At 48.4% G+C, this 22,180-nt stretch overlaps 1 protein-coding gene across 1 annotated transcript; it reads left to right on the top strand.

Annotated features, from left to right (window-relative positions):
• Positions 1 to 804: 804 nt before the first annotated feature.
• On the top strand, positions 805 to 19,846 carry CYTH4 (cytohesin 4; the record flags this gene model as incomplete). Its single annotated transcript, XM_081998402.1, has 13 exons — positions 805 to 823; positions 6,735 to 6,817; positions 9,148 to 9,248; positions 9,501 to 9,567; positions 13,581 to 13,699; positions 14,085 to 14,165; positions 14,824 to 14,936; positions 15,522 to 15,670; positions 17,387 to 17,498; positions 17,954 to 18,030; positions 18,377 to 18,448; positions 19,292 to 19,446; positions 19,774 to 19,846. The coding sequence occupies 13 exons, from the start codon at positions 805 to 807 to the stop codon at positions 19,844 to 19,846; spliced, it is 1,221 nt and encodes a 406-aa protein (XP_081854528.1).
• Positions 19,847 to 22,180: the final 2,334 nt, after the last annotated feature.

Here is a 22,180-nt window from a genome sequence, read left to right as displayed (position 1 = left end):
TACAAACTTCTGGGGCTGTGTGGAGGGGATGGAGGAAAAAGAGCACCTCTCTGCCTCGCAAATTAACAGAGCAGCATAAGTTCTTTCAAATCTGTCCTGCTAATGCCAGCTCTCCCACTGGTAGGAATGTTGCTAAACCTTGAGAGAGGACTTTTTTCCTGCTCAGATTTAGGTTTCCTGAGAAAAACAGTTTGTTAGTGGGAAAAAAAAAAGAATACTTAGAGTACAAGTCACTTAGTGGGCAGTGGGGGAAGGAAAAGAAGAAAAAGATCCTCTTCTCACCTCCATTAACCACCCTCCAGTTTTGGAGTGTTCATCCCCCCACCACTTGCTGCAGAATCAACACAGGAAGAATCTTTCCTTTAAAATGAAACCACTTCCCAAATCAGATGGGTTTTCTGAATCAAGAACTTCCTTTTTTCCCCCCTCCCGCCTCAGAGTATCTCAGACAAAAGCCTGAGGTACTATCAGTCTCTCACTGCTCATTTCAGTCCCCTCAGAGAGGTGTGCTCAGAGATTCCCCCAAAAGCTACTGGGATGGAAATGCAGTTGTGGATTTGCATGTCAGAGGTAGCCAAGGAGCTCATAGCAGTATGCACACAGTTTCCTTCACTGATGCAAACTGATGAGATGTGGTCGGAGGGACGAGGAGAGGAAGGGCGGAGACACGGGGCAACCCGCCCCCCTAATGCTGCTGCGATCTTGGTCACTGGCTCCAAGTTGTTTCAGTTCTGTGAAGCATCTGAACAAGCAGAAGGCGAGGAGGAGCAACCCTTGTGTTGAAAATACATTGTGCTCTTCAGGATGGACTTTTGTCCTTCTGGTAAGCCTTGACCATCTTTTGCCTTGTTTTCTGTGCACATGTGGCACAGCACACCATGAAATCCCAGCAGCTAGAGTGGACGTTGTGGCTGGTGACTGGAGGAATGAGATGGTGGAAGATCCCTGGTAGTGCAGTTAATTGCTTGTCAGCCTTGAGCATTAGGCTTGATTTTCTTGTTACTTGCTCTCCCATAAGCAAACTCCTTTCACATCGGGAGAAATTTTCCCACTGATTTGAATGGCCTTTGTGCTGAGAATGTCTGTTGCTGGTGATCCTGAGCTGAGCTGGGAACTGGCGCAGGGGTATCAAGGGTATATGTGACACTTAGGATGACCACCTATAAGCTTCAGCTTCCCTTCATGCAGCTCTGGAATGGCTTGCAAGCTCCTCAGTGGTGTTTCCCTACAGCACCCAGGAGCTGGTTTGTCATTGTGGAGCCTCTCGTGCCGTTTGGTATCCCAGTGCAACTCGCTTGCAAGGCTTTTGGTGCTGGGGTCTCTCTTGCTTGTGTCCATGTTAAAGGTAAATGACTGTGTTAGGGTTCTACCAACTTCAAGTGACCTGCAGGTGGGCCTGCCCGGTCCTGAGATAATCTCAAAAGGTAGATTGTGGGTGGGGGGAGATAAGCCACATCAGAGGAACTGAGAGAGATCTCAGGTTTTATTTCCTACTTCGGCAGGTGGTGGATAAAGTGGTTGGGATTCAGCAGGGACAGACATACTGCCAGGATGAGCGTTTCTAGCCTCTGGCTGAGGAAGCTCTGAGTGTGTGTCTGAGCAAAGGCAGCAGACAGGGAGAGCCAAACAGGAACGGGCTGAACAAGGGCCAGGAAGAAAAGGGATCATCTGGCGATGGCCCTGCAACCTCTGACTCTCTGTCCTCACAGGCTTTTGTGTATAGGATGTAGAGCACAGAGTGAAGGGAAAAAGCAGTGCCCAGTTTCAACAAGTGTTCTGCATTTTTTAGCTCCTAGGAGGGTAGCCAGGAACAGGGCACATTCAAAACCCATACTAGCCTTGCTTGTCAAGGAAATTGGTGGGACCTATGAAACCTGAGCTCTCACTAGCATCTGGCTATGCATGTTGGTGAAGGCAGGTCTCTTCAGATCACCCAGCCCTCACCACCCAAAAACAACTGTGCATAAAGATTTTGCAGGACAAGCTGGGCAGGAGGAAGAGGGTTTTGCTATTTATTTTGGGGTATGCATTCCATAGATGGTCTGACCCAGTCAGATAACTCAAGTTATGTGTTACTGAGTTAATCATAACTTAAAAGTTACACACTGCAGTAGCACAATGAGATCCTGCTCAGGAACAATGTGGGTTTGTCCAGCTCTGGCTAGGGGCAGAGCCGGGAGGCAGGCGATGCCTGAAGAGATATGCTGGTTGTGACCGATGTCTTTGCTCAGATCTTCTTTGCTCAGAGAGTCAACTCTTTGCTCAGAGTTGCTCCTACCTGGAGATGCAGTGGTCCTGTCAGGTACCTGTCTGCCCCAGCTGCATGCAGCTGAGACCTATGTCTGTGGGGAGACTGCTCTCCCTCCAGTGGATGTCTTTTTCTAGCTTCCATCAGGACCCTCTAGTGACTGTGGGGGTGAGGCCACAGAGACAGTATGCTGAATCCTTGAGCATGTGTGTGCGGGACATGGGAAAGCAGGCTTGTACCACACTATCATGTAGTAGAATGTGTGGGGTGAGAGCCATAGGCAAAAGTAGCTGGAAGCTATCCTAATTGCTGTACATTGTCATGTGGGATAAGGGGACCAGGAAACAACTGAAACATTCTTCTTCACACATAGCTGGAATGTGCAGATTAAGCCTGTGTGAGTTCTGTGTTGAATTGCTTCTGACATAAGATGGAAGAGAACTGTGGAGTGGCTGCAGGAAGGAGACAGATTGAGCTGGAGGGAATTGAGGAGCTGTAAGGCTTCCTCTTATCTGCCTGGTACCACCCTGGTATCTGGCTGGGTAGGTGGTGGTCTGTGCTGGAGATGACACAGCAACCTTATCAAAAAAGAAAAGGAATTTCAGGTGACATTTTTCCACCAGACAGCTTCACCCAAGCAGAAGGTGCCCATCAGGCTGCTTTGCTTGCGTGTTGCCATGGGTGGAGGTGCCCTAACCCTTTAGCAGCCACACTCAGAGCCCTACATTGCCTTGCAAATGGGCCAGCTGAACTTCTTAGATATCAGGAAAAATTTCTTTACGGAGGGAGTGGTCAAGCATTGGAACAGGCTGCCCAGGGAGGTGGTGGAGTCACCATCACTGGAAGTGTTCAAAAAACATGTAGTCGTGGCATTTCAGGATATCATTTAGTGGGCATGGAGGTGTTGCGTTGATGGTTGGACTTGATGATCTTAAAGGTCTTTTCCAACCTTAATGATTCTGTGATTCTGTGATTCTGCTGCTACACTGTAGGTGAGTAGCATGTGGATGGTCTGTAACGGTGCTACAGATACAGTCATTCTTCATAACCTTCCCCTGCTGTTTCTGCAGTCCATCCTTCCAACTTTCTGGGTAGTCACTTTCCACTTACCTCTGTGCTCCAAAAGCTACCTTCCTATTCATATACTTTTGCTTGGGATTGAAGGACTCACTTGGCACCTGGATGGCTCTTCACAGCCCTTTGCGATGGGAAATGAGACCAGCAGACACAGTACTCTGCTGGCCACACGAGTACCCAGACTTTTGGGTAACTCCGACCTGCCCTCCAGGTGGGGAGGCTGAGAGTGTAAGTCACCACAACTGGAACTGAAGTCTGTGTTCTGTTTTTAGTGACAGCACTAAAAATATAAGCCTGGGCAATTCATGAACTGTCAGGTTGTTCTATCTGGGTCTGTCCTGCGACTGGGGAAACAACCTCAAGAGGAGGTGTAAGCCCCACAAATATGATGCTGATGTGCTTTTCTTTCAACATTTGCTCTCTGAACATAAATGTCAAGCAGCAACTTCAAGTCCTCTTTGGAGAGGGTGCTAGCTGAGGCTTATGTATGTCATGTGTCTGAACTGGAAGACTTCAGTGTTGGTTTGGCTGACAGCATCCCCCTGAAACCTGTGGGTGTTTTCATAGGGTGTTCTTCACCAGGGTGAAATTTCCCCCTGTGCAGAGAACCCTGACCAGGGCTATGCTTCATCTGTGTCCTGACCTAGCCCTAGAGGGAAGTGGAACTTGGTGGTACTGAGGACTTTGTTGAGGCTGAAGCCGTTCCTCCGTCCCCCAGTGCACGATGAATTCCCCCTGCCATTGCAAGCGTCTGGAGCGAGCCAGGTGGTGCTTCCCTCAGAGCGTCCCTCTCCTGCCAGCTTGGCTCGCTCTCAACATGGAGAAGGAAGGAAAGGCAGAGCAGCCTGCTCTCGTTATCTCATCTGCTGCTTGCCCAGCTGCCTCTGCTGCTTCTGTGCCTTGCTGTGGATGGTTCCCCAAACGCCTTTTGTGTTCACTTCCCCTAACTGTAGACTCCAGTGTGTGCAATAACATTGACAAATGGCCTCAAAATAGCATTGAGCAGAGCATTAGGCCTTCTGTCAGGGAAGCAGAGTAACATGCAAGCACTGACCTCAGAGTTAAGGAAACTTTGGAAACCTTGCAAGGGCCCTCTCTGCAGCTCAATCTAAATTGCTCTGAAAGTTTGATCCATTCATTTTTTTCCTTACTATTTCACCCTTTCCTGGTTTTTTATCCCTTGATTTCCTCACCATCTCCATGCCTCGTATGCTTTTTCTCCTCCATGCTCCCCACACACAGTCCTTGCCACACTTTTCTCATTCTGACAAACTGGACAGGTAAATCACGTGGGAGTTGTGGCTTTCGATGTTCATGAGGAAGGGGGACTGTGTTACTTACAGTCTCAGCGGGGGTCGTGTGTGTGAGATGATGTCCTCTGGGATCCTCACATCTCTTTGAGATGCTTCAGGCTGCTTTAGGCTGCTTCAGACACAAAACAACTGAAGCAGAGCAACCAGCCACCCCACAGACTTTGCTGATGGGGTGGAGGAAGGGGAGGTTCCTCAGGTACGTCCTGCTATGGTGCTTTTGTGGAAAGAAATACAGGACAAAGGGTCCTAATGATCATTCGTCAAGGAATCACCCCAGTGATTCCACAATTACCAGACCCCATGGGGTGAGGGAGATGAAGCTGGGCAGACTGAGAGGCGGCTTCATCTCCTGCAGATGCCAGAACAGATGGAGACATAAAGTTAGCTACAAGACCCAGGCACCGCTCGCATGCACAGGGCTGACAGTCAAGGGGAAGTCAGCAACCTGCCAGACAAGCAGCAAAGCCACTGCATGGGGTTTTTTGTTGTTGTTTCTTTTTGTTTGCTTGCTTTTTGTTTGTTTGCTTGCTTGTTTGCTCGCTTGCATGTATGTTTGTTTGTTTGTTTGTTTGTTTTTTGTTTTCCCCTCACAGACAGATTTGGCCATTGCGAGCTACTGGGTGCCACAGGCTTTCGTCCCTTCTTGACCAGCTTCAGTCAGTTTCTTTGAGATCTTCATCTGCTTGCAGAGCCAGGAGGGGACGTGGGTCCTTCCCAGCCCTGGCTTCATGCTGGCTCCTTGCCCAGTGTCTTCCCCCAGCGGCTCAGCAACCTCTCCCCAGGGAATGCAATGCTTGAAAACAGTGGGAGAAGTGACGGGGAGAGGCTTCAGCCTGAGAAAAGTAACGGGACAGACTTGGCGTATGGAAACTCAACCAGCAGGGAGGATGGAGGAAAGATTAGGATCGGGGAAGGCAGGTCTCTCTGAGCTGTTATGGCCATGACAGGAAAGAAGCATATGGGCTCTGAGATGACTGCCCTTGTCCTCTTTTCCTTTTGTCTGTCTTGGCTGGTTCCTTCCCCTTTTTTCCCCACTCATATTTATAGCAGTTATTTTGCACATGAGATCCACACTAAGAGAATTTCCAAGGCAGCTGGTGCCACTTCCCCTTTTTCAAGGAAGACGGGAGGCCCAGGGGATTTTGGCTTATGAAACAGCAGAGCAGGACATCCAGTGACTTGACCTGGCTTCCCAGAGAAGCTTTGTGTCGCAGTGTTTAGGTGCAGCAAGGACCCTGACTGGGAGTTCTGCAGTGACCTCCCAGGAGCTCCAGTGCTCTCAACCTTGCATGAGCCCCTTTTTTTCCTGGGACTTACCATCTGCTTTGCCTCTCTAGGGCTGCAGCCTCTTCTTTCTCCTTGCTGAAGAAGCTGTGCTTCACCTTCCAGTGATTATATTTAGAAGCAGTGCTGTCACCCCAATTCTTCTAGATCTTTTATGAATCATTTTGTGGTCTCCTTGGCTCTGCTGGTATCTGTTTGACTTCCTGTACATTACAAGGAAGCCTGCTCATATTTCTGCATTGTCTGTAGTCCACAGAACAGCCTCCCACAGACGCTTCTTCTTCAGCAAGGCTTTCATCCCCCCCTCCCAGATACTGCCATCAGACTTGAAAAAACCTCGATTTTTTCTCTTAAGCCGTTTCTGACTCTAGCTGTAGAGAATCAATCCATGAAGCCAGTGGCTATTCACAGGACGTTTGGATCAAGTATTTAGGTCACAGCTTTGCCGAGGTAAAGATCTTTTACATAAAGGTGACTGACATAAAAACCACCAAAGAGCATTTGGTAAGACCTCTTCATCGTGCTCGCAGTGAGTAAAATCAGTTGAGCAGGCAGGGTGGGATGCCGCAGCGTTAGATCAGAGGCTACCCGCACAGCATCTGGCTGCTAGGAGGGGTATATGGGCCTGTGCTGCTTCCTCTGGACTGAGAACCATTTGCAGGGCAAAGCTGAGGTGTGGTGGCTGCAACAGCAGGGAACATAGATATGGAACACAGAAATCAGAGCTGCTGTGATATGACCCTAGGAGAGGACAGGTGCTGTGGTATGTTGGCCCCAGTACTATTCTCACAGGCATCTCTCCGTTCTTCCAGGGTCATCTGACTTGAGTGAGGCTGAAGAGGCTGAAATAGAGACAATCAGGCAGCACAGACAGGAGCTTCTGGAGGACATTAAGGTAAGGACCACCCTGTTTCTCCTGTCTGCCTAGCCTTCTCAAAACTGTCTTCACCAAGGAGTGTGTTCACATAACAGTCCAGGCCATGCAGAAGTGTTCCTGCACAGGAGACATTTGCTCTGGCATGATCCAACTTGTATTCTGACTTTCAGGCTGCCCTGGCATATCTGCCACCAGTGTACATCCAACCTGTGCTACTCTCTGCTGCAGGAGTCATCAACTACCCTAATGGGATATTTGAGAAAGGCTGGTCAGTTCATTAACAGGGATGAGCTGGGAGTGCATATTTGGGATTAAGGAAATCAGTATGACTAACTCGTTCTGGCTCAGCATTTATGATTATTTTTAATTACTGATTGCCTGCTAATGACATATTAGTTACCTGCTGCATCCCCCTGTGTTTTTCAAACTTTTGTTTGGTTTGTGGACATCTAACAAGTCCTCCATAAAGGATCCTGTCTCTTTAGAGAGGTGTGATGGCAGGACCTTCCACACATGTGTCCATGGTTGAACTTGCTTTTCTTCTTTTCTTTTATCAGACCCAAACATTTCTCCACTGACTCCTAAAATGTCTGAAAATGACAGATTCAAAATCAGTCAGTAATACCACGTCACAGTCATGCATGGTGCTGTACACTTTCTATTCTGTTCTGCCTCCACCACCATGGAATGTGGGTTCCCATTTGAGAAAGCTTGTTGCACTGAATCATTGGACTTGCACCAATTTTCCCACAACATGAAGATGTCCAGATGCCTGGGGAATAGGTGCAGTATTTCCTTGTGTAGAATAGAGGATTAAGCCAAAATACCTGTCACTTCTCAGACTTCCAGACTCACCATCTCTGCTACAAAATCAGAATGGTGTCTTGTCCCTTCTTGCAAAAGAGGCTGTAAATGTATGTACATGTGGTTTGCTTGTGTGTGGTTCTTATCTCTTCAGTTTTCAGAATAGGCAATGGGCACTGCAGAAGGCAAGGTATTTGAATGGGAATGCTACATTTTTTACCCACAAGGGACAGAGAAAAGCTGCTAGACTACACAGACCCATACTCTAAATCCCAAAGCCATTAACCAATGGGGTATGCATTGTCCAGCAGAGCAGGATGAGTTTAGGTGAAAGGGTACCTAGAACTGAAGATATTTTCCCAGGTGGATTTCTTCAGAAAGTATCTAGCAATACCCTTTAACACAGAGACTTGGGGGGATGTCTGGTGGAAGAGGAGAGAGGAGGGGAGACGATGGGTCTAGACCTGCCTGTTATATTGCCAAAAGACAAAAGTGAATAAAATTACAAAACTGATAAAAATTTGAAATTCAGGTGATAAGATCACAGCTTTGTTACATTTGTGCAATACCTAAAGCTACATAATGAACGCTCCCAGCTCTGGCAGACTGATGAAGCACAACAGAATGAAGGCCAGAGCAAAAGTGAAATCCTGAAGCTCTATTAAATCATGGAATATTGATGAACTTCACAGTCTCTCTATTTGAGTGCCTACCATGGCCACATCCTCAGTCCTTGGTGAGGCAAGATCTGTCATAAAACAACCCTTCTTCCCCTGCCTATTCCCCTTCCTCCTTTGCATGGGGAATAATTTGGGTGATTCCTGGGAGAGAGCTGTGATGCACTCTGGGTCTGAGGGGGACCATAACTGCAGGAGGTAAACAAGGAGATATAGACATCTTCATTTCCCTAGTAACGCAGAATATCCAGCCAAGAAGGCCATGGTCTGTCATGGACCTAAAGGAAACCAAATTCTACAATTGATTTTTTTAAAACTTGGCAGTGATTACTTTTCCTTTATTCATCCTCTCTTCTTTCTCTACTTAAAGACAGGTATCTGCTCAGTGGTATTTGAATGATAGGTGCGTTAAAAACTCAGTGTTTCACATGGCCACTTCATGTTCATATTGACCTCACAGTTACTGGTTCCACTTCCCCTTTCCTGGATGTGTAGCAGGGCTATGCAAAGTAAAAGCTAGAAGGAAATGGGCACAATGGAAGGAGTCTCACATCTGACATCATTGTTTGAGGAACTGAAATCAATAGTGGGGTGAGTTCTCTGACTCTTCACACTGGCTAAGCTTGATTTTCCAGCCTTGATTGACAACAGACAAGAGAACATCCTTCTGCCCCTCTGTCCCATTTTTTTAAGCTGGAATACAGCAGGGTCACCCCAGAGCAGTGCCCATTTCATAGACATCCTTGGTTGGTCACGACCATCTGACCTGTCCTTTTCCTTTGGCTGAGGGAAGAAGTAAGACATGCTCTGTATGTGTCTGCTCTTTTTCCCTCCATCGTCTTCATCCTCCTGATACTTCTTTTGCAGAAGCTGAAGGAAGAGATTGCTGAAGTGTTTGCAGAGATTGAGTGCTTCCAAAATGCAGAGGAGAGGCAAGAGGCAGACAAAAATCCTGGGGAGCAGACCAGGCAAGTGGGACAAGATGGGTATTCCTTTGCTTACAAAGCCTCTCTCTTGATCTTGAGAAAACAAAAACACCAGTGGGATTTGGATCACAACAAGGACAGGGAAATGAGGCCAGGAATACTATTCTCTCCTCTGAGATTTTTCTTTATTCCTGGCTAGTCAGACACCTGTCCTTGAGTTGAGTTACCTTGTGAGTGAACGGAAACATGGCCTTTTATTCTAAGTTTGACTTTCCTTCTTCTTCATGTTTGCAGCAAATTATCACAGAGGGATAAACATCTGTTCCTGGGCCGGAAGAAATTCAACATGGACCCTGCAAAGGTAGGATTTGCTCAATTCCACCTATGAGGAGAAAGCTGGGAGGAAGAGCTTCTGTTGGCTGCTGGTCCACTTGCAGCTACCCATGCCAAAAGAACTGCAGCATACAATTGTGGGGCTGGTTTCCTACGTCACTAAGGCTCCAGTTAGTAGCACCCTCCTTCCTGTCCCTGAATAAGGTCTTCTGATATGATCAAGCTGTGTTGCCTACCCCCGTCATGTGCCTATAGGCTATCCCATCAGATGCAACCTAAAAACTAAGAGAAATAAAGGGAGGATGTTTGAACACTGCCAATGTGCCAGAAGAGCTAAATCTCCTTCAGCCCAGCTCTCTTGCCTGTGAGAGGCTAAGAATTGGCCAAAGTGTGATGGAGGAGGATGAATTAAGAGAAAGGTGAGATGTTTGAGAGTGTGTCAGGTTCCTTGGCCCATTTGGAACAGAAGAGGGCAAGCTGCCTCTCTCATTTTGGAAGCAGTTTTGGTAGTCCTGGTTGGACTGTGGAGTGAATCCAGGTTTTCCAACTCCTGAAACTCTGACCAGTGCTGTCCAGACTCCATAGCCTTCAGCTTTCTGCAGAAAGCTCTAAAATCATCGTGATTAAGTAGAGAAGATATGAGAAAAACAGTTCCCTCTTCCTTCCTCCTCACTTGTGGACCATTTTTTTGAGCTCTGTAAGGAAAACCACAAGCTGTGACTGAACGATTGCTCATTGTCAGCTAACCACCACAGCTAGCATCTTGGGTGGCTGCTGGTCTAAGTGGCAACTTTTCATGCCTCCTTCTCTGCCCTGCTGAGACCCTCAAGATGCCTTTTGCCCAGTGTCCTCACCACAGCTGGAGGGTTTGCCAGTCCCTTTGACATCCCTCTGCCAGCGGGAGCTGTCTCAGAGCAGTGATATCAGTACTTACAGCCTGTGTGAGAGCAGGTTTCATTTTGTCTTTCCGTCTGACCTTGATTTCAGGCCCCAGAGGTATCTCTCTCTATGGCACTATGCCATGCTCTGCAGAAATACCTGACCTAGTTCTGACCCCAAGCCAGTTTAGCTTTGGTCAATGCTGATCAGCCTGGTTGAAATGTTATACTGTGTCTCTATATTGTTTTTACTTTAGAATAAGCATATCCAGAATTCTGTTTATTGCTTTCCCTTTGCTACATGCCATAGGCTGACAGGTGCTGCAAAGCAAAGAACTTTCTTTGCCCCTCCTTGCTAAGGTTACACTTCATCCATGCGATGCTGATACTTTAGATGAGTTCTTATATCCAGGAAGATATAACTTGCCTTATATCAGGCAAGTTCCTGAGGCTAGAGGAGGTAAGCATTAGAAATCTGTCTGAACAAAACCTTTTGGGAGAAACATTTTCTTCTAGAAAATGGAGCCCCATCATCGCCACAATGCTTTGCAAAATTAAATTGATCTTACCAGAATTCCATCTGGGGAAAAAGAAAGGAAAATAGTGTGGAAAAATCTCACAAACATTTCAGTTTCTTCTTTTGAAACTCTTTTTTCTTTGGGGCATTTTAGAAATAGAAGGCTGAGGTACTCAACATTTTCTTTGCCTCAATTCACTGGCAACCTCTCTTCCCACACCTCTCAAGTGGCTGGACTGCAAGACGAGGACTGCAGGAGCAAAGTCTCTCCCACCATAAGAGAAGATCAGGTTTGAGACCACCTGAGGAACCTGAATGTACACAAGTCTATAGGACCTGATGAGATGCATCCCAGAGTCCTAAGTGAACTGGCTGGTATAGTTGCCAAGCCACTCTCCATAACAGACATGGCAGTCAGGTGAAGTCCCTGGTGACTGGAAAAAGGGAAACATTGCACCCATTTTCAAAAATGGCAGAAAGGAGGACCCTGGGAACTACTGACCTGTCAGCCTCAGCTCTGTGCCTGGGAAGATCATGGAGCAGATCCTGCTAGAAGCTATGCTAAGGCACATGGAGGACAGGGAGATGATTCGAGACAGCTAGCATAGCTTCACCAAGGGCAAGGTCCTGCCTGACCAACCTAGCGGCCTTCTATGATGGAATGACTACACCACAGGACAAGGGAAGAGCTACAGATGTTGTCTACCTGGATTTCTGTAAGGCCTTTGACACAGTCCCCCACAACATCCTTCTCTGTAAATTAGAGAGATACGGATTTCATGGGTGGACTTTTTGGTGGGTGAGGAGCTGGTTGGACAGTCACACCCAGAGAGTAGTGGTCAACAGCTCAACAAGTGGTGTCCCTCAGGGGTCTGTACTGGGACCAGCAGTATTAAATATCTTCATCAATGACATAGACAGTGGGATCAAGTGCACCCTCAGCAAGTTTGCAGATGACACCAAGCCGAGTGGTGTGATTGACACACTAGTGGGAAGGGATGCCATCCAGAGGGACCTGGACAGGATTGAGAAGTGAGTCCATGTGAGCATCACGAGGTTCAACAAGGCCAAGTGCAAGATCCTGTACCTGGGTCGCAGCAATCCCCAATAACAGTACAGATTGGGTGAACTGTTTGAGAGCCACATGCAGAGAAGGACTTGGGGGTACTGGTGGATGAAAAGCTGGGCATGAGCAGCTGGCAATGTGTGCTCACAGCCCAGAAGGCCAACCGTATTCTGGGCTGCATCAAAAGCAGCGTGGCCAGCAGGTCGAGGGAGGTGATTCTGCCCCTCCACTCCGCTCTGGAGACACCCCACCTGGAGTCCTGCATCCAGCTCTGGAGCCCTCAGCACAGGAAAGACATGGACCTGTTGGAGCGGGTCCAGAGGAAGGCCACCAAAATGATCAGGGGGATGGAACACCTCTCCTATGAGGACAGGCTGAGAGAGTTGGGGTTGTTCAGCCTGGAGAAGAGAAGACTCCAGGGAGGCCTTATTGCAGCTTTCCCGTACTTGAAGGGGCTTTATAAGAAAGATGGGGACAGGCTTTTTAGCAGGGCTTGTAGCGATAGGACAAAGGGCAGCAGTTTTAAACTAAAAAAGGGTAGATTTAGACCAGACATAAGAAGAAATTTTTTACAATGAAGGTGGTGAAAAACTGGCACAGGTTGGCCAGAGAGGTGATAGATGCCCCATCCCTGGCAACATTCCAGGTCAGGTTGGACATGGATCTGAGCAACCTGCTCTGGTTGAAGATGTTCCTGCTCACTGCAGGGGGTTGGACCAGGTGATCTGTAAAGGTTCCTTCCAACCCAAACTGTTCTATGATTCTGTGATATATTACAAGGCAAAGTGAATTGATTCTGTTGAAGTAGAACATTTTGATGAATCTAAAACAATTTTCATTCCTTTCTTGTGTTTTTCTGAGGAGAATTACACTGTGGTCTGGAGAGTTACAGTGGTTTTAGATATTGCTAAGAATCTGAACAAGACCTCAACTTTCTGTTAATTTCAAAATCATTAAATTCCCTCTAAAATAAAGTGTTGACTTTTTATACAGCCCAACTTAGACCCTCTATATTCCATAAAAAAAGGGAGAAGATGGAGCTGAAAAGATTGCAGACTTCTCTGTTCCGTGACATAGAAGAAAATTTAGGAAAAAATAATTTTGAGTTGTCTCAAGCCCGTATTTTTGTCTGAGTACATTTTTTATTATGTCTGTTTTGAAACAAACATTTTTTCTTTAAGTTAAGTTAATTCAGAAAAAAAATGACATTTAGGAAGAGAACACTGAGACATTTTGATTGAAAATGTTAAAATGCACTATTTTGACTTTGCCTTAAATCTATCTGCCTTTTGGACTTTTACCCTACCTTGCCCTATTTTGCTTGCTTCAGTTCCATCCCAGTGAAACATTTATCCAAATCTAGGGATGAACTGGAAGTGGGACTGACCCAGCATGGTAGATGAAGAGGGATGGAATAAGGGTGGGAACATGGCTGTGGTCTCCCATGAAGGGGCTAGGGAGTAACAGAGGAGGCAACATCATGAAAGCCAAGGAAGGCTGATAATCAGGGTGTTGGGGTCCTACTTTCTTATCAGCCCACAGAGCTGTCTTAATTCATGGTCTTGTTTCTCCTTCCCCAGGGGATCCAGTACCTGATTGAGCACCAGGTATTGTCCTCAAACCTGGAGGAGATCGCCAAATTCCTCCACAGAGGTGAAGGCCTGAACAAGACAGCCATTGGGGATTACCTGGGTGGGAGGTGAGCAACTCAGCCAGGGTGAGGAGGCATTTTGGAGGCCCTGTCCTGCCTGGCCGCTCTCAACTGCCATTTTAGATGACTGCTGGCAGACCTCAGTCACGTGCCAAGACTGAATATATTTCAAACTGCAGTGGGTTGTGTGGGCAGTACACCCCAGGGAGGGGGCTCTTTGGAGTGTGGCTAAGGCTGGCTGCATGGGCAACCTGTCCTCCTGCCTGTTAATGGGGTCAGTCTTCCCAGACAAGAGCATGCATTTTGTCTTCTTATTGGTCAGAGGGGAAGTGGAGGCTGGGATGGAGCCAGGTGCATGTCATCACGTCAGGGGGCATCCAAACTGAGCAGGGCCAAAACTCTCTTCTGACGTTTTCCCTCTATCCTCTCCCAGGGACCACAGAAACATTCAGATCCTCCAAGCCTTTGTGGCATGTCACCAGTTTGCCAACCTCAACCTGGTGCAGGCACTGAGGTGAGTGAGCCTGCAGGATGCTGGGAATGGAGCAGGAGCCTGCTCAGGCACGGAATCTTACCACCCAGGAAGGTTGTGAAGCCCTACGTGTCTGAAATGGGGCTTTCCAAGGCCCTACTACATGTGTTGGCTCCAAGACTCTTGCTCTGTGAGGTGTTAACACCTTTTCCTGGGGGAACTCTTTCATGGCTTCTTGAATGGGCTGGCCACATGCAGAGAAGATGGGGAAAGCAAGGTGGGTCATCATGGCTTTGATGCTAGGCGGGACAAGGCAAGTTATTTTTTTGCACCAGAAAACATATCTGTCCACAGTGACTGTTATGTCAGTGACAAAGTGACTCTGTCTTAGGCCATCTTGTTTTCTTAAAGGTCAGCCTCCTGGCAGGACTCTTTCTCTTGAGGTCTCTGCTGCACTCATTAGGGAAGAGGAGCCATGATTTCCAGGATGCTTAGTTCTGCTTCCTCATTTTAGTGTGTTTGAGGCTGATGAGCCCAGGCAATTTCTAGAGGAAGAGACCTCCTGCTTCATGCACTGTGTTTTCTCCCCAGTGTGATGGGATTATTTTTTCTATTTTCATGGTGTCCCATGGGTTGAGGGAAGGAATAGATGTCCCTTGCACCCAATCTGACCAACTCTCCGGCATGCTTCTCCTGATAGACAGTTCCTATGGAGCTTCCGGCTACCTGGGGAAGCACAGAAGATTGACCGGATGATGGAGGCCTTTGCCAACCGGTACTGCAAGTGTAACCCAGGAGTATTCCAGTCCACAGGTAGTTATGGGGAGAAGAAGCTGTAAAGTTGAGCTCCATGGTTTGCTAGAGAGAGGAGCCTTCCTTTTCCATTCACAAAGCACAGAGAGCATCACTTAGAAGTGTGGATGTTTCCTCTTAAGGAAAGGGAACTGGGAGGCAGCCCAGTTCCTGTGAAGCTTTTCAATAGGCTGAGGATCTTCAGTCCTCCTTTTGCTAGTGTGCTCCAGTCCATCCTCATGGGCAATAGACTTGAGAAATGCTCCCAGCCCCACATGAGGTATACCTCATCACAGCAACGATAGCACTGACAGACATGGGTCTGTAGAAACTCTTCTGCTGGCAGGGCCATTATCAGTCAAATTCTACCCAACTTGTCCCATTATCCTGAGGGGATGGAATCACCTCCATCATAGGAGATCAATTCTCCCCTAGCCCTGTCTGCCCCACTTACTCCTAACAGAGGGGACATCTCCCTTTTCCTCCTACAGTGGAGGGGATGAGGCTGTTCTCCAGTGACTGCAAACCAAGCCACCCATTAGGGTGTGGATTGATCTGCCCTCTAAGGCAAGTCCCACCCATCCTGGTTTTCTTTCTCATTGCCAGATACCTGTTATATACTCTCCTTCTCTATCATCATGCTTAACACCAGCCTGCACAACCCCAATGTGAAAGACAAACCCCCCTTTGAAAGGTTTGTATCCATCAACAGAGGCATTGACAATGGAGGGGACTTGCCAGAAGAGCTCTTAAAGGTAAGAAAACCTCCCATTTTCTCATCAGTCCCTCTTTTCTCTCTGGCTTGGGGTCCACTGAGAAGCAAAGGCCCACAGGTCTCAGTGTAACACGGGCCTACTGACCTTCTGCCATACAAGGGGAAGGTCTGCGTAAGGGAAGAAGGCAGTATGTACAAAAGCACAGCTGGAAAACATGGAAACTGCTTTGAAGAGGGGCTGCACACATGCTTGTTGGCGAGGCCTTGGAGCAAGAGAGACGGGGCTGGAGACACTCAGGGAATAGCAGTATCAGTTTAAGAAAGTTTGTGCTTTTAAGTGTGCCCATGTGAGAGAGGAAGATACTGTAACCGTGTGAGAGGAAGACATGAGATGCTGGTGTCTGTGTGTCGTGTAGGTATGAGGCTGTGTGAATGGGGCACCCATCTCTGTGGGACATAGCTGGGCACCTGACTCTTTTGGCCAGCTTTGAAAGTCCTAGCGCCCAAGGGGGCTGTTTCTTGTGTGTCTCTGAGTGTGTGAGACAATGTCACTCTGGCCCAGATTATGAACCTTTTTCCCTTGTTTGTACCTAAGTGTCTCAGATGACTCCAATGGTCACATCAGTCAGGACACCAATGTCTGGCCACTTTTACACCAGGATATATCTTTGAGTGATATATCAAGTGTATCAATATCAATATATATTGAGTGATATAACAGGCCCAAAATGAGTGTCAAGGTTTCTTCTAGCGTCTCTTCCAGCACCTGTAAAGCTCTCAGCAGGTCCATGGTGTCTCTGATCCCAGAGGATGAAGATGCAGAGTGAGAGAGACAGAGTCAGGGGACACATCCATTAGCAAAGCTGGAGCTACCATTTTCCCAAAGGCTCCACAGGGATGGAACCTGCCCTATGAGGCAAGGTAGAGGTGGGCAGTCTCCCTACACGTGTCTAGCTTCACCCAACCAACCTGGGGAGAATAACTTGTGTCTTGTGTCAAAGCAGCTGCCTACATCCCACACCCGGGTTTGCTGAGCAGCATCCCCTCAGGGTAGAGGCTTTAGATTTTTCTCCAGAGTGTTGTTTCTTTCAGGCAATTTGAGGGAAGTTGCAGGAGCCTGCAGGTTTTTTTTTTCTTGGCTTGCAACTTGTGTAATAAACAATGACAAATGAATGATGTGAGCAACATTTTTGTGTCCCTTGAAAGCTAGTAACCTGCCTCCCTGTCACTCTGCTGTTATGAATATCACACTGTGTGTCTCCCAGTGCAAAAGCCTTGTTTCTACAAAATATGCTTCCTTATGGTCATGTACATGTGTGTGTTGGTCTCTACATACAAATTCTCAGCAGAGTGTTTGGCACCACCAACCCAGGGCCTAAATGGGGCTGCGGTCTCTACCGTGTCTTGTCCCGCCTTCAGTGTCTTGGTACTACCCACAGCGGCACTCGTGTGACATGCTGGGTTTGGTCACTGCAGTCTCTCTTGATATGGGTGCACACTTTTGTGTCTGTGACTTTCCAAACTGGGTCTCTTTTTTTGACATAGGATGTAGAAAAGAGCTGGTGATCCCCCATGAGACCCTGCGAGGTGTAGACTGAGGGCTGTTGTACTCAGTTTTGTGCTCACTGCCCACTCCCCTCCCCATTCACCTGCCTGCCCCTTTGGAAACAGTGATGGACATAGGAGGGTTGTGTAAAAGCTTTGTCAGAAATCTGTCTCTCTCTCTCTTTTTTCCCTCACCAATGCTCTGGGGCAGAATCTGTTTGAGAGCATCAAGAACGAGCCGTTCTCCATACCAGAGGATGATGGGAATGATCTCACGCATACTTTCTTCAACCCTAACCATGAGGGCTGGCTCCTGAAAGTAGGTAAGGGGGAGGCATTCCTCTAGATTCCCTGAATTCCGTGCCTGCCTGCCTGCCTCCCACCACAAATCTCCCCCGAGAACCCACCAGCATCTCCGCTGTCCTTCCCTCCCGTCTGCTGCGGTGGGGTGAGGCTGACACCTGCTGTTGAAACCAGCCGCCTGCTCTCTCCTGCCAGCGCCCTCCTGCAGGCTCTGGCTGCTCAAAAAGGGACTCAAAGCTATCTCTCACCCCTCCCCATTCCCAGCCTCATCAGAGCAAAACTGGCTCCCCTGTGTGCAAGTGTCCACCGCAGGGCATCCCATCGGCGGTGAGCACCACGGTTGCCGCCTTGGGCGTGACCTACAGGGAGAGCTGTGAGGGTGTGCCTGTGTGTGCATGTCTAGAGTGTGGGGAGGGGGGAGCAGGGAGGATGGCGAAGTGTGTGACTAATGGCTTTTGAACCTCACTGCCTTTAGGAGGACGTGTTAAAACCTGGAAACGTCGTTGGTTCATTCTGACTGATAACTGCCTGTACTACTTTGAATACACCACGGTAAAGGCTTAACTCCGGGTTGGGAAACTGTGTCCTGGGTAGTTATGAGGGGCCGGGGGGAGCAGAGGGTAGGGAGCAACTCCCAGGCTGGAGTCAGACCTCCCTTCTCTCCTGTGCTGTTTCCTTGCCTCCAGTCTTGAGGAGGAGAGAGGCTGGACACTGCAGCTATTGCTGTGATCTCTTCTTAACTAAACTCCCCCTTGCGTAAATGGAGATGGCCTCCCTGGGCATACACTGCCTTTGTCACCCCCACAAAGGTACATGTCTGGGAAATCAGAGAGGCTGTAAATAGTGGCATAGATGTGGGGAGCATGTTGGATGTTGATTCATGTTTCCTTGCCCTCAGGACAAAGAGCCTCTGGGCATTATCCCCCTGGAGAACCTATCAGTCCGGAAGGTGGATGATCCCAAAAAGCCAGTAAGTCTCCATTGCTTGGTACTGTGCCAATGCAGACTCTCAGGTGGCCAGAGAGAGAAGAGAGGGTGCACACCCTATTCTTACCATGCTTCTCAGAGGGACAGTTCTGTTCCAAACCACCTTGTCCCCCCGTATAAACATGATGGTATCTAAACTTGATTGTGTTTTACCAGGGAAGATCTGGTGTGAACGGAGACCTATCTTTCGACTGGCTGCAGTGTGTGTGTGTGAGTGTGTGTGTAGGGGAGCAGAGATGAGTGCACACAGCTGACTCCCTACCCATTTTGCACCGGGAGATGTGGGTTGAATTTCTCTCCCCAGGACTCTCCATAATGAGTTACAGCACATGTAGACCAGACAGTGCTGTGGTATTAGGAAACTTGCCCAGGAAGTGACACTCTTTGTCTGCGCATCTGCTGTGGATACCCACTCTTTGATGTGGCATGACTCTGGGAGAAGTGCCTTCTGTCTGTGTGGTGGCAGGCAGAAGAGAGGATGTTGCAGCTACTTAAAAGGGGAAGAGGTCTTCGTGAGTGGAGCAGAGTGACAGATCCCAGAAGGTGTTTTCTAATAACTGTTGATGCTCCATCTCTCCATAAAGCCTGGTTTAGTGTCCAGCCCTTCACAGGAGGGCTGTGTTTACCTACAAGGGGTGGCCTGGAGATCTAACTCATAGGGGGATTCTTGGGGTGAGGAAGGAAAGGCTGTGTTGCATTTTGGAGACAGAATGCTCTCCTCCCCTTTGGAAGCTCTCTGAGCCTGTCACCCATGGTTGAAGGGAGCATAGTTTCCTTGCTCCACCCTGTCATCCCCCACTGCTCCATTTTACTCCTTTTCTGACAGAACTGCTTTGAGCTCTTCAATCCCAACTGCAAAGGACAGAAGATCAAAGCCTGCAAAACAGATGGGGATGGGAAGGTGGTTGAAGGCAAGCATCAGTCCTACAAGATCTCAGCAGCCACACCAGCAGAACGTGATGAGTGGATTGAGGCAATACGGTGAGGACACCAGAACTGGAGGCCTGAGCTTGCCTTTGTTCAGCCCCAGGGACAAATGGCCATGCAGTTTATTTGGCTACCAGAGCTTGAAAAAGGGGGTAGAAAGAAATGTTTGCGGTCTAGCAACTGTGACACCCCTTGACTTCAAAGAGTTTCAAGGTCCCTTATGGAGAATCTCTAGCCACAGCTAGATTCTCTGCTGTGGGTCTGCAGATCTCCAGTCCTACTTTTTGGTGAGTGATCTCTCTGTGCATGTTCAATTAGGCTGCCTGTGCTGCTCTCAGCATTAAAACTCTTACTTTTCCTCTCATTTCTTCTTATTTCCAGGACCAGCATCACACATGATCCTTTCTATGATCTGGTCTCTGCCCGTAAGAAAAAGATTGCCAGCAAAAACTGAGCCCTGATCTGGTCACTGGCAGCAGGAAGATGTAGTTGTTGGACAGCTTCCCTCCCATGCTGAGCTCTTCCAGCGAAGAAATTTGGGAGTATTGGTTACATCTGCCTCCCACTTGGCAGGAAGATGACTGACAGGACAACTTGCCAGATTTGCTTCTTTCCTTTCCAAACTGAAGGCAGAGGCACAGGGTGCAATCCACTAAGGACTGTCAGAACCATGGGCATGGCGTTTCCCATGTCCAAACATAGAGGCTTAACAGCAGCTGGCCTTTGGGTTCTCCCGTATAGCCCCAGGCATGTAGAACAGGATCTGAGGGGAGACAAGAATGTCTCCAGAATGTCTCCAGCCCCTCCTGCCATCAAACCAGGTCTGGGTATTTTTCTGTGAGGAACCATGTAGATGCTCTTGGAGCAGCAAAGCATGGTCCAGTCAGTTGCAGAGCAGAAAAGCCCCAGTGGTTTCTCTTCCATGAACAGATGTGTAGTGATTGTGGAGAAGGGGCCACTGATGTTTAAGAACCTCACTGTGAAACTAGAGGCCAAGAGTAGATAAGAAGCCCTCTGTTCAGAAGAGAGCCTTCTCTACCTCTCCCTGTAGCCGTGAGGGCTGTAATGCCGGGAAGTCCCTGCTCTGTAGTTGAGTCATAGGTTTTAGAAAGTTAAAGATGTTGGAGGGGGGGATAAGGGGTAACTGAGTGTAGAGAGGCTGTGGGACCAGGGAAGCGACTCTGGGTCTTTTGTCTCCCTGTTTTGAGACTCAGGGACCACTACAGGTCTCCCTAGGGAAGAAACCCAAACACTAGCTCTCCTCCTGGCTGATGGCTCCCTGACAAAAGTTGCTTCCTTGTATTACCCCAGAGGCCTGGGCTTTGTATCTGAAAGGCCTGCAGCCAGAAGGCATGAAAAATTGGAGGTGCATAGACACCACCCTCACAAGCACACATACAGAGGCATTCCCACACTGGTTTCCTCTGGAGTCTGGGGTGTTTTTGTCTCCTGTGTAAAGAAAGAAATAAAAGTGCTTGAAACAAGCCCACAACTCAGGGTAACATGGTGGTTTTAGTGATAAAGGCAGAGGGTGTGAGATGAGAGTGTCATGTTCCTGTGCCCAGCAAAGCAGCCTGAGCACCACCGCAGCTCCGCACTGCGCCCGAAATCCAGGCAGCTGCTGGGCGGCGTGGGAAGGAGGAGTAGTTACTGGGACAGGAGGAAAGGTGCAGGGAGCTGTAACACCGCGAGCTGGGAACGCGCAGGCAAATACCAGAGACTCGCTAGAGGCAATTACACCTGCAGGGCTGAAGGATGCAATAAGCTATTGCTACTTCTTCTGTTATCTTTCGGGTCTCCAAGTAAACACTGGTGCTGTCTCAGCCCCTTGCCTTTTTTCCTTCCTGCAGAGGGCTCTATCTACCAGGCAATCTGCAGCAGGGCCAGCACAGCCCGATTATTCATTCTAGTTATTTTTGCCCAAGCCACAGGAATGTTGAATTAATTTCAAGAGGCAGGGAAGTGTATCTCAGAGTTGAAGCACGCGCTCACCCCAGAGAAGGAACGTGAAGGTTTTCTTCTGCTCGCGCTTGCAAATGTCTCCTGTGTTGAATCTCTTTGTCACTGATGTGATACGGAGTGAGTCTGCTGCCCACTGCTCTAGAGCACATGTGCTCACAACACACATTCACTCCTGCTTTGGATTCAAGGCCGGGAGGCAGGGTCGTGTCCAGAGGTGGGACGAGAAGTCAGAATCTGGACCCTTATCTTGACAACGTCTCCAAAATATGCACTTGGTTGGTGAAAATGGCCCAGAGACTACAATTTGGGTTAAAAATATCTGTTCTAGTGCCTCTCAGGCTCATGCTCTGTGTGACAAAAGCCATCAAAATGTAGCCTGGAGTCGTTCTTCTACCCACAATCTGGTCTTGGGCAAGGGAATCCAGGCGAAGCCCTCCCTAAGAGTTTACCTGGATCATTTACCTCATCCCAAATTCTTGCAGTTCTCTTCAGGCTGCCTATGTCCTTTCCCCTCCCTTCTTCCCCCAGATACCTACACACTGCAGAGCAGAATTATTCCTAGCAGGGACAGGGTGGGAAGGGCAACCTGCGAGAGGCAAAACAATGCACAGAGACAGGCAGTTGTGTAATTTCCATCCATCAAACTAACCACACGAGTCAGGAGGAGATGGGCCAGGTTTCTTCTCTCCTAAAGACTGACGTAGGGGGACAGTAACTTTGAGTTTCCATTGCCTTTCCTTGGCTCCAGCACAGAAAATTCATTTCCAAGCTCCTTGCTATACCACACCCCAGTCTCCTCAGTGCCGTGAACACAATGGTACCCGGT

Source organism: Phaethon aethereus, assembly GCF_964289735.1.
Source record: "Phaethon aethereus genome assembly, chromosome: 1".
NCBI lineage: Eukaryota > Metazoa > Chordata > Aves > Phaethontiformes > Phaethontidae > Phaethon > Phaethon aethereus.
Note: the sequence above shows the minus strand (reverse complement) of the source record. Positions and strands in the feature narration are given on the sequence as shown.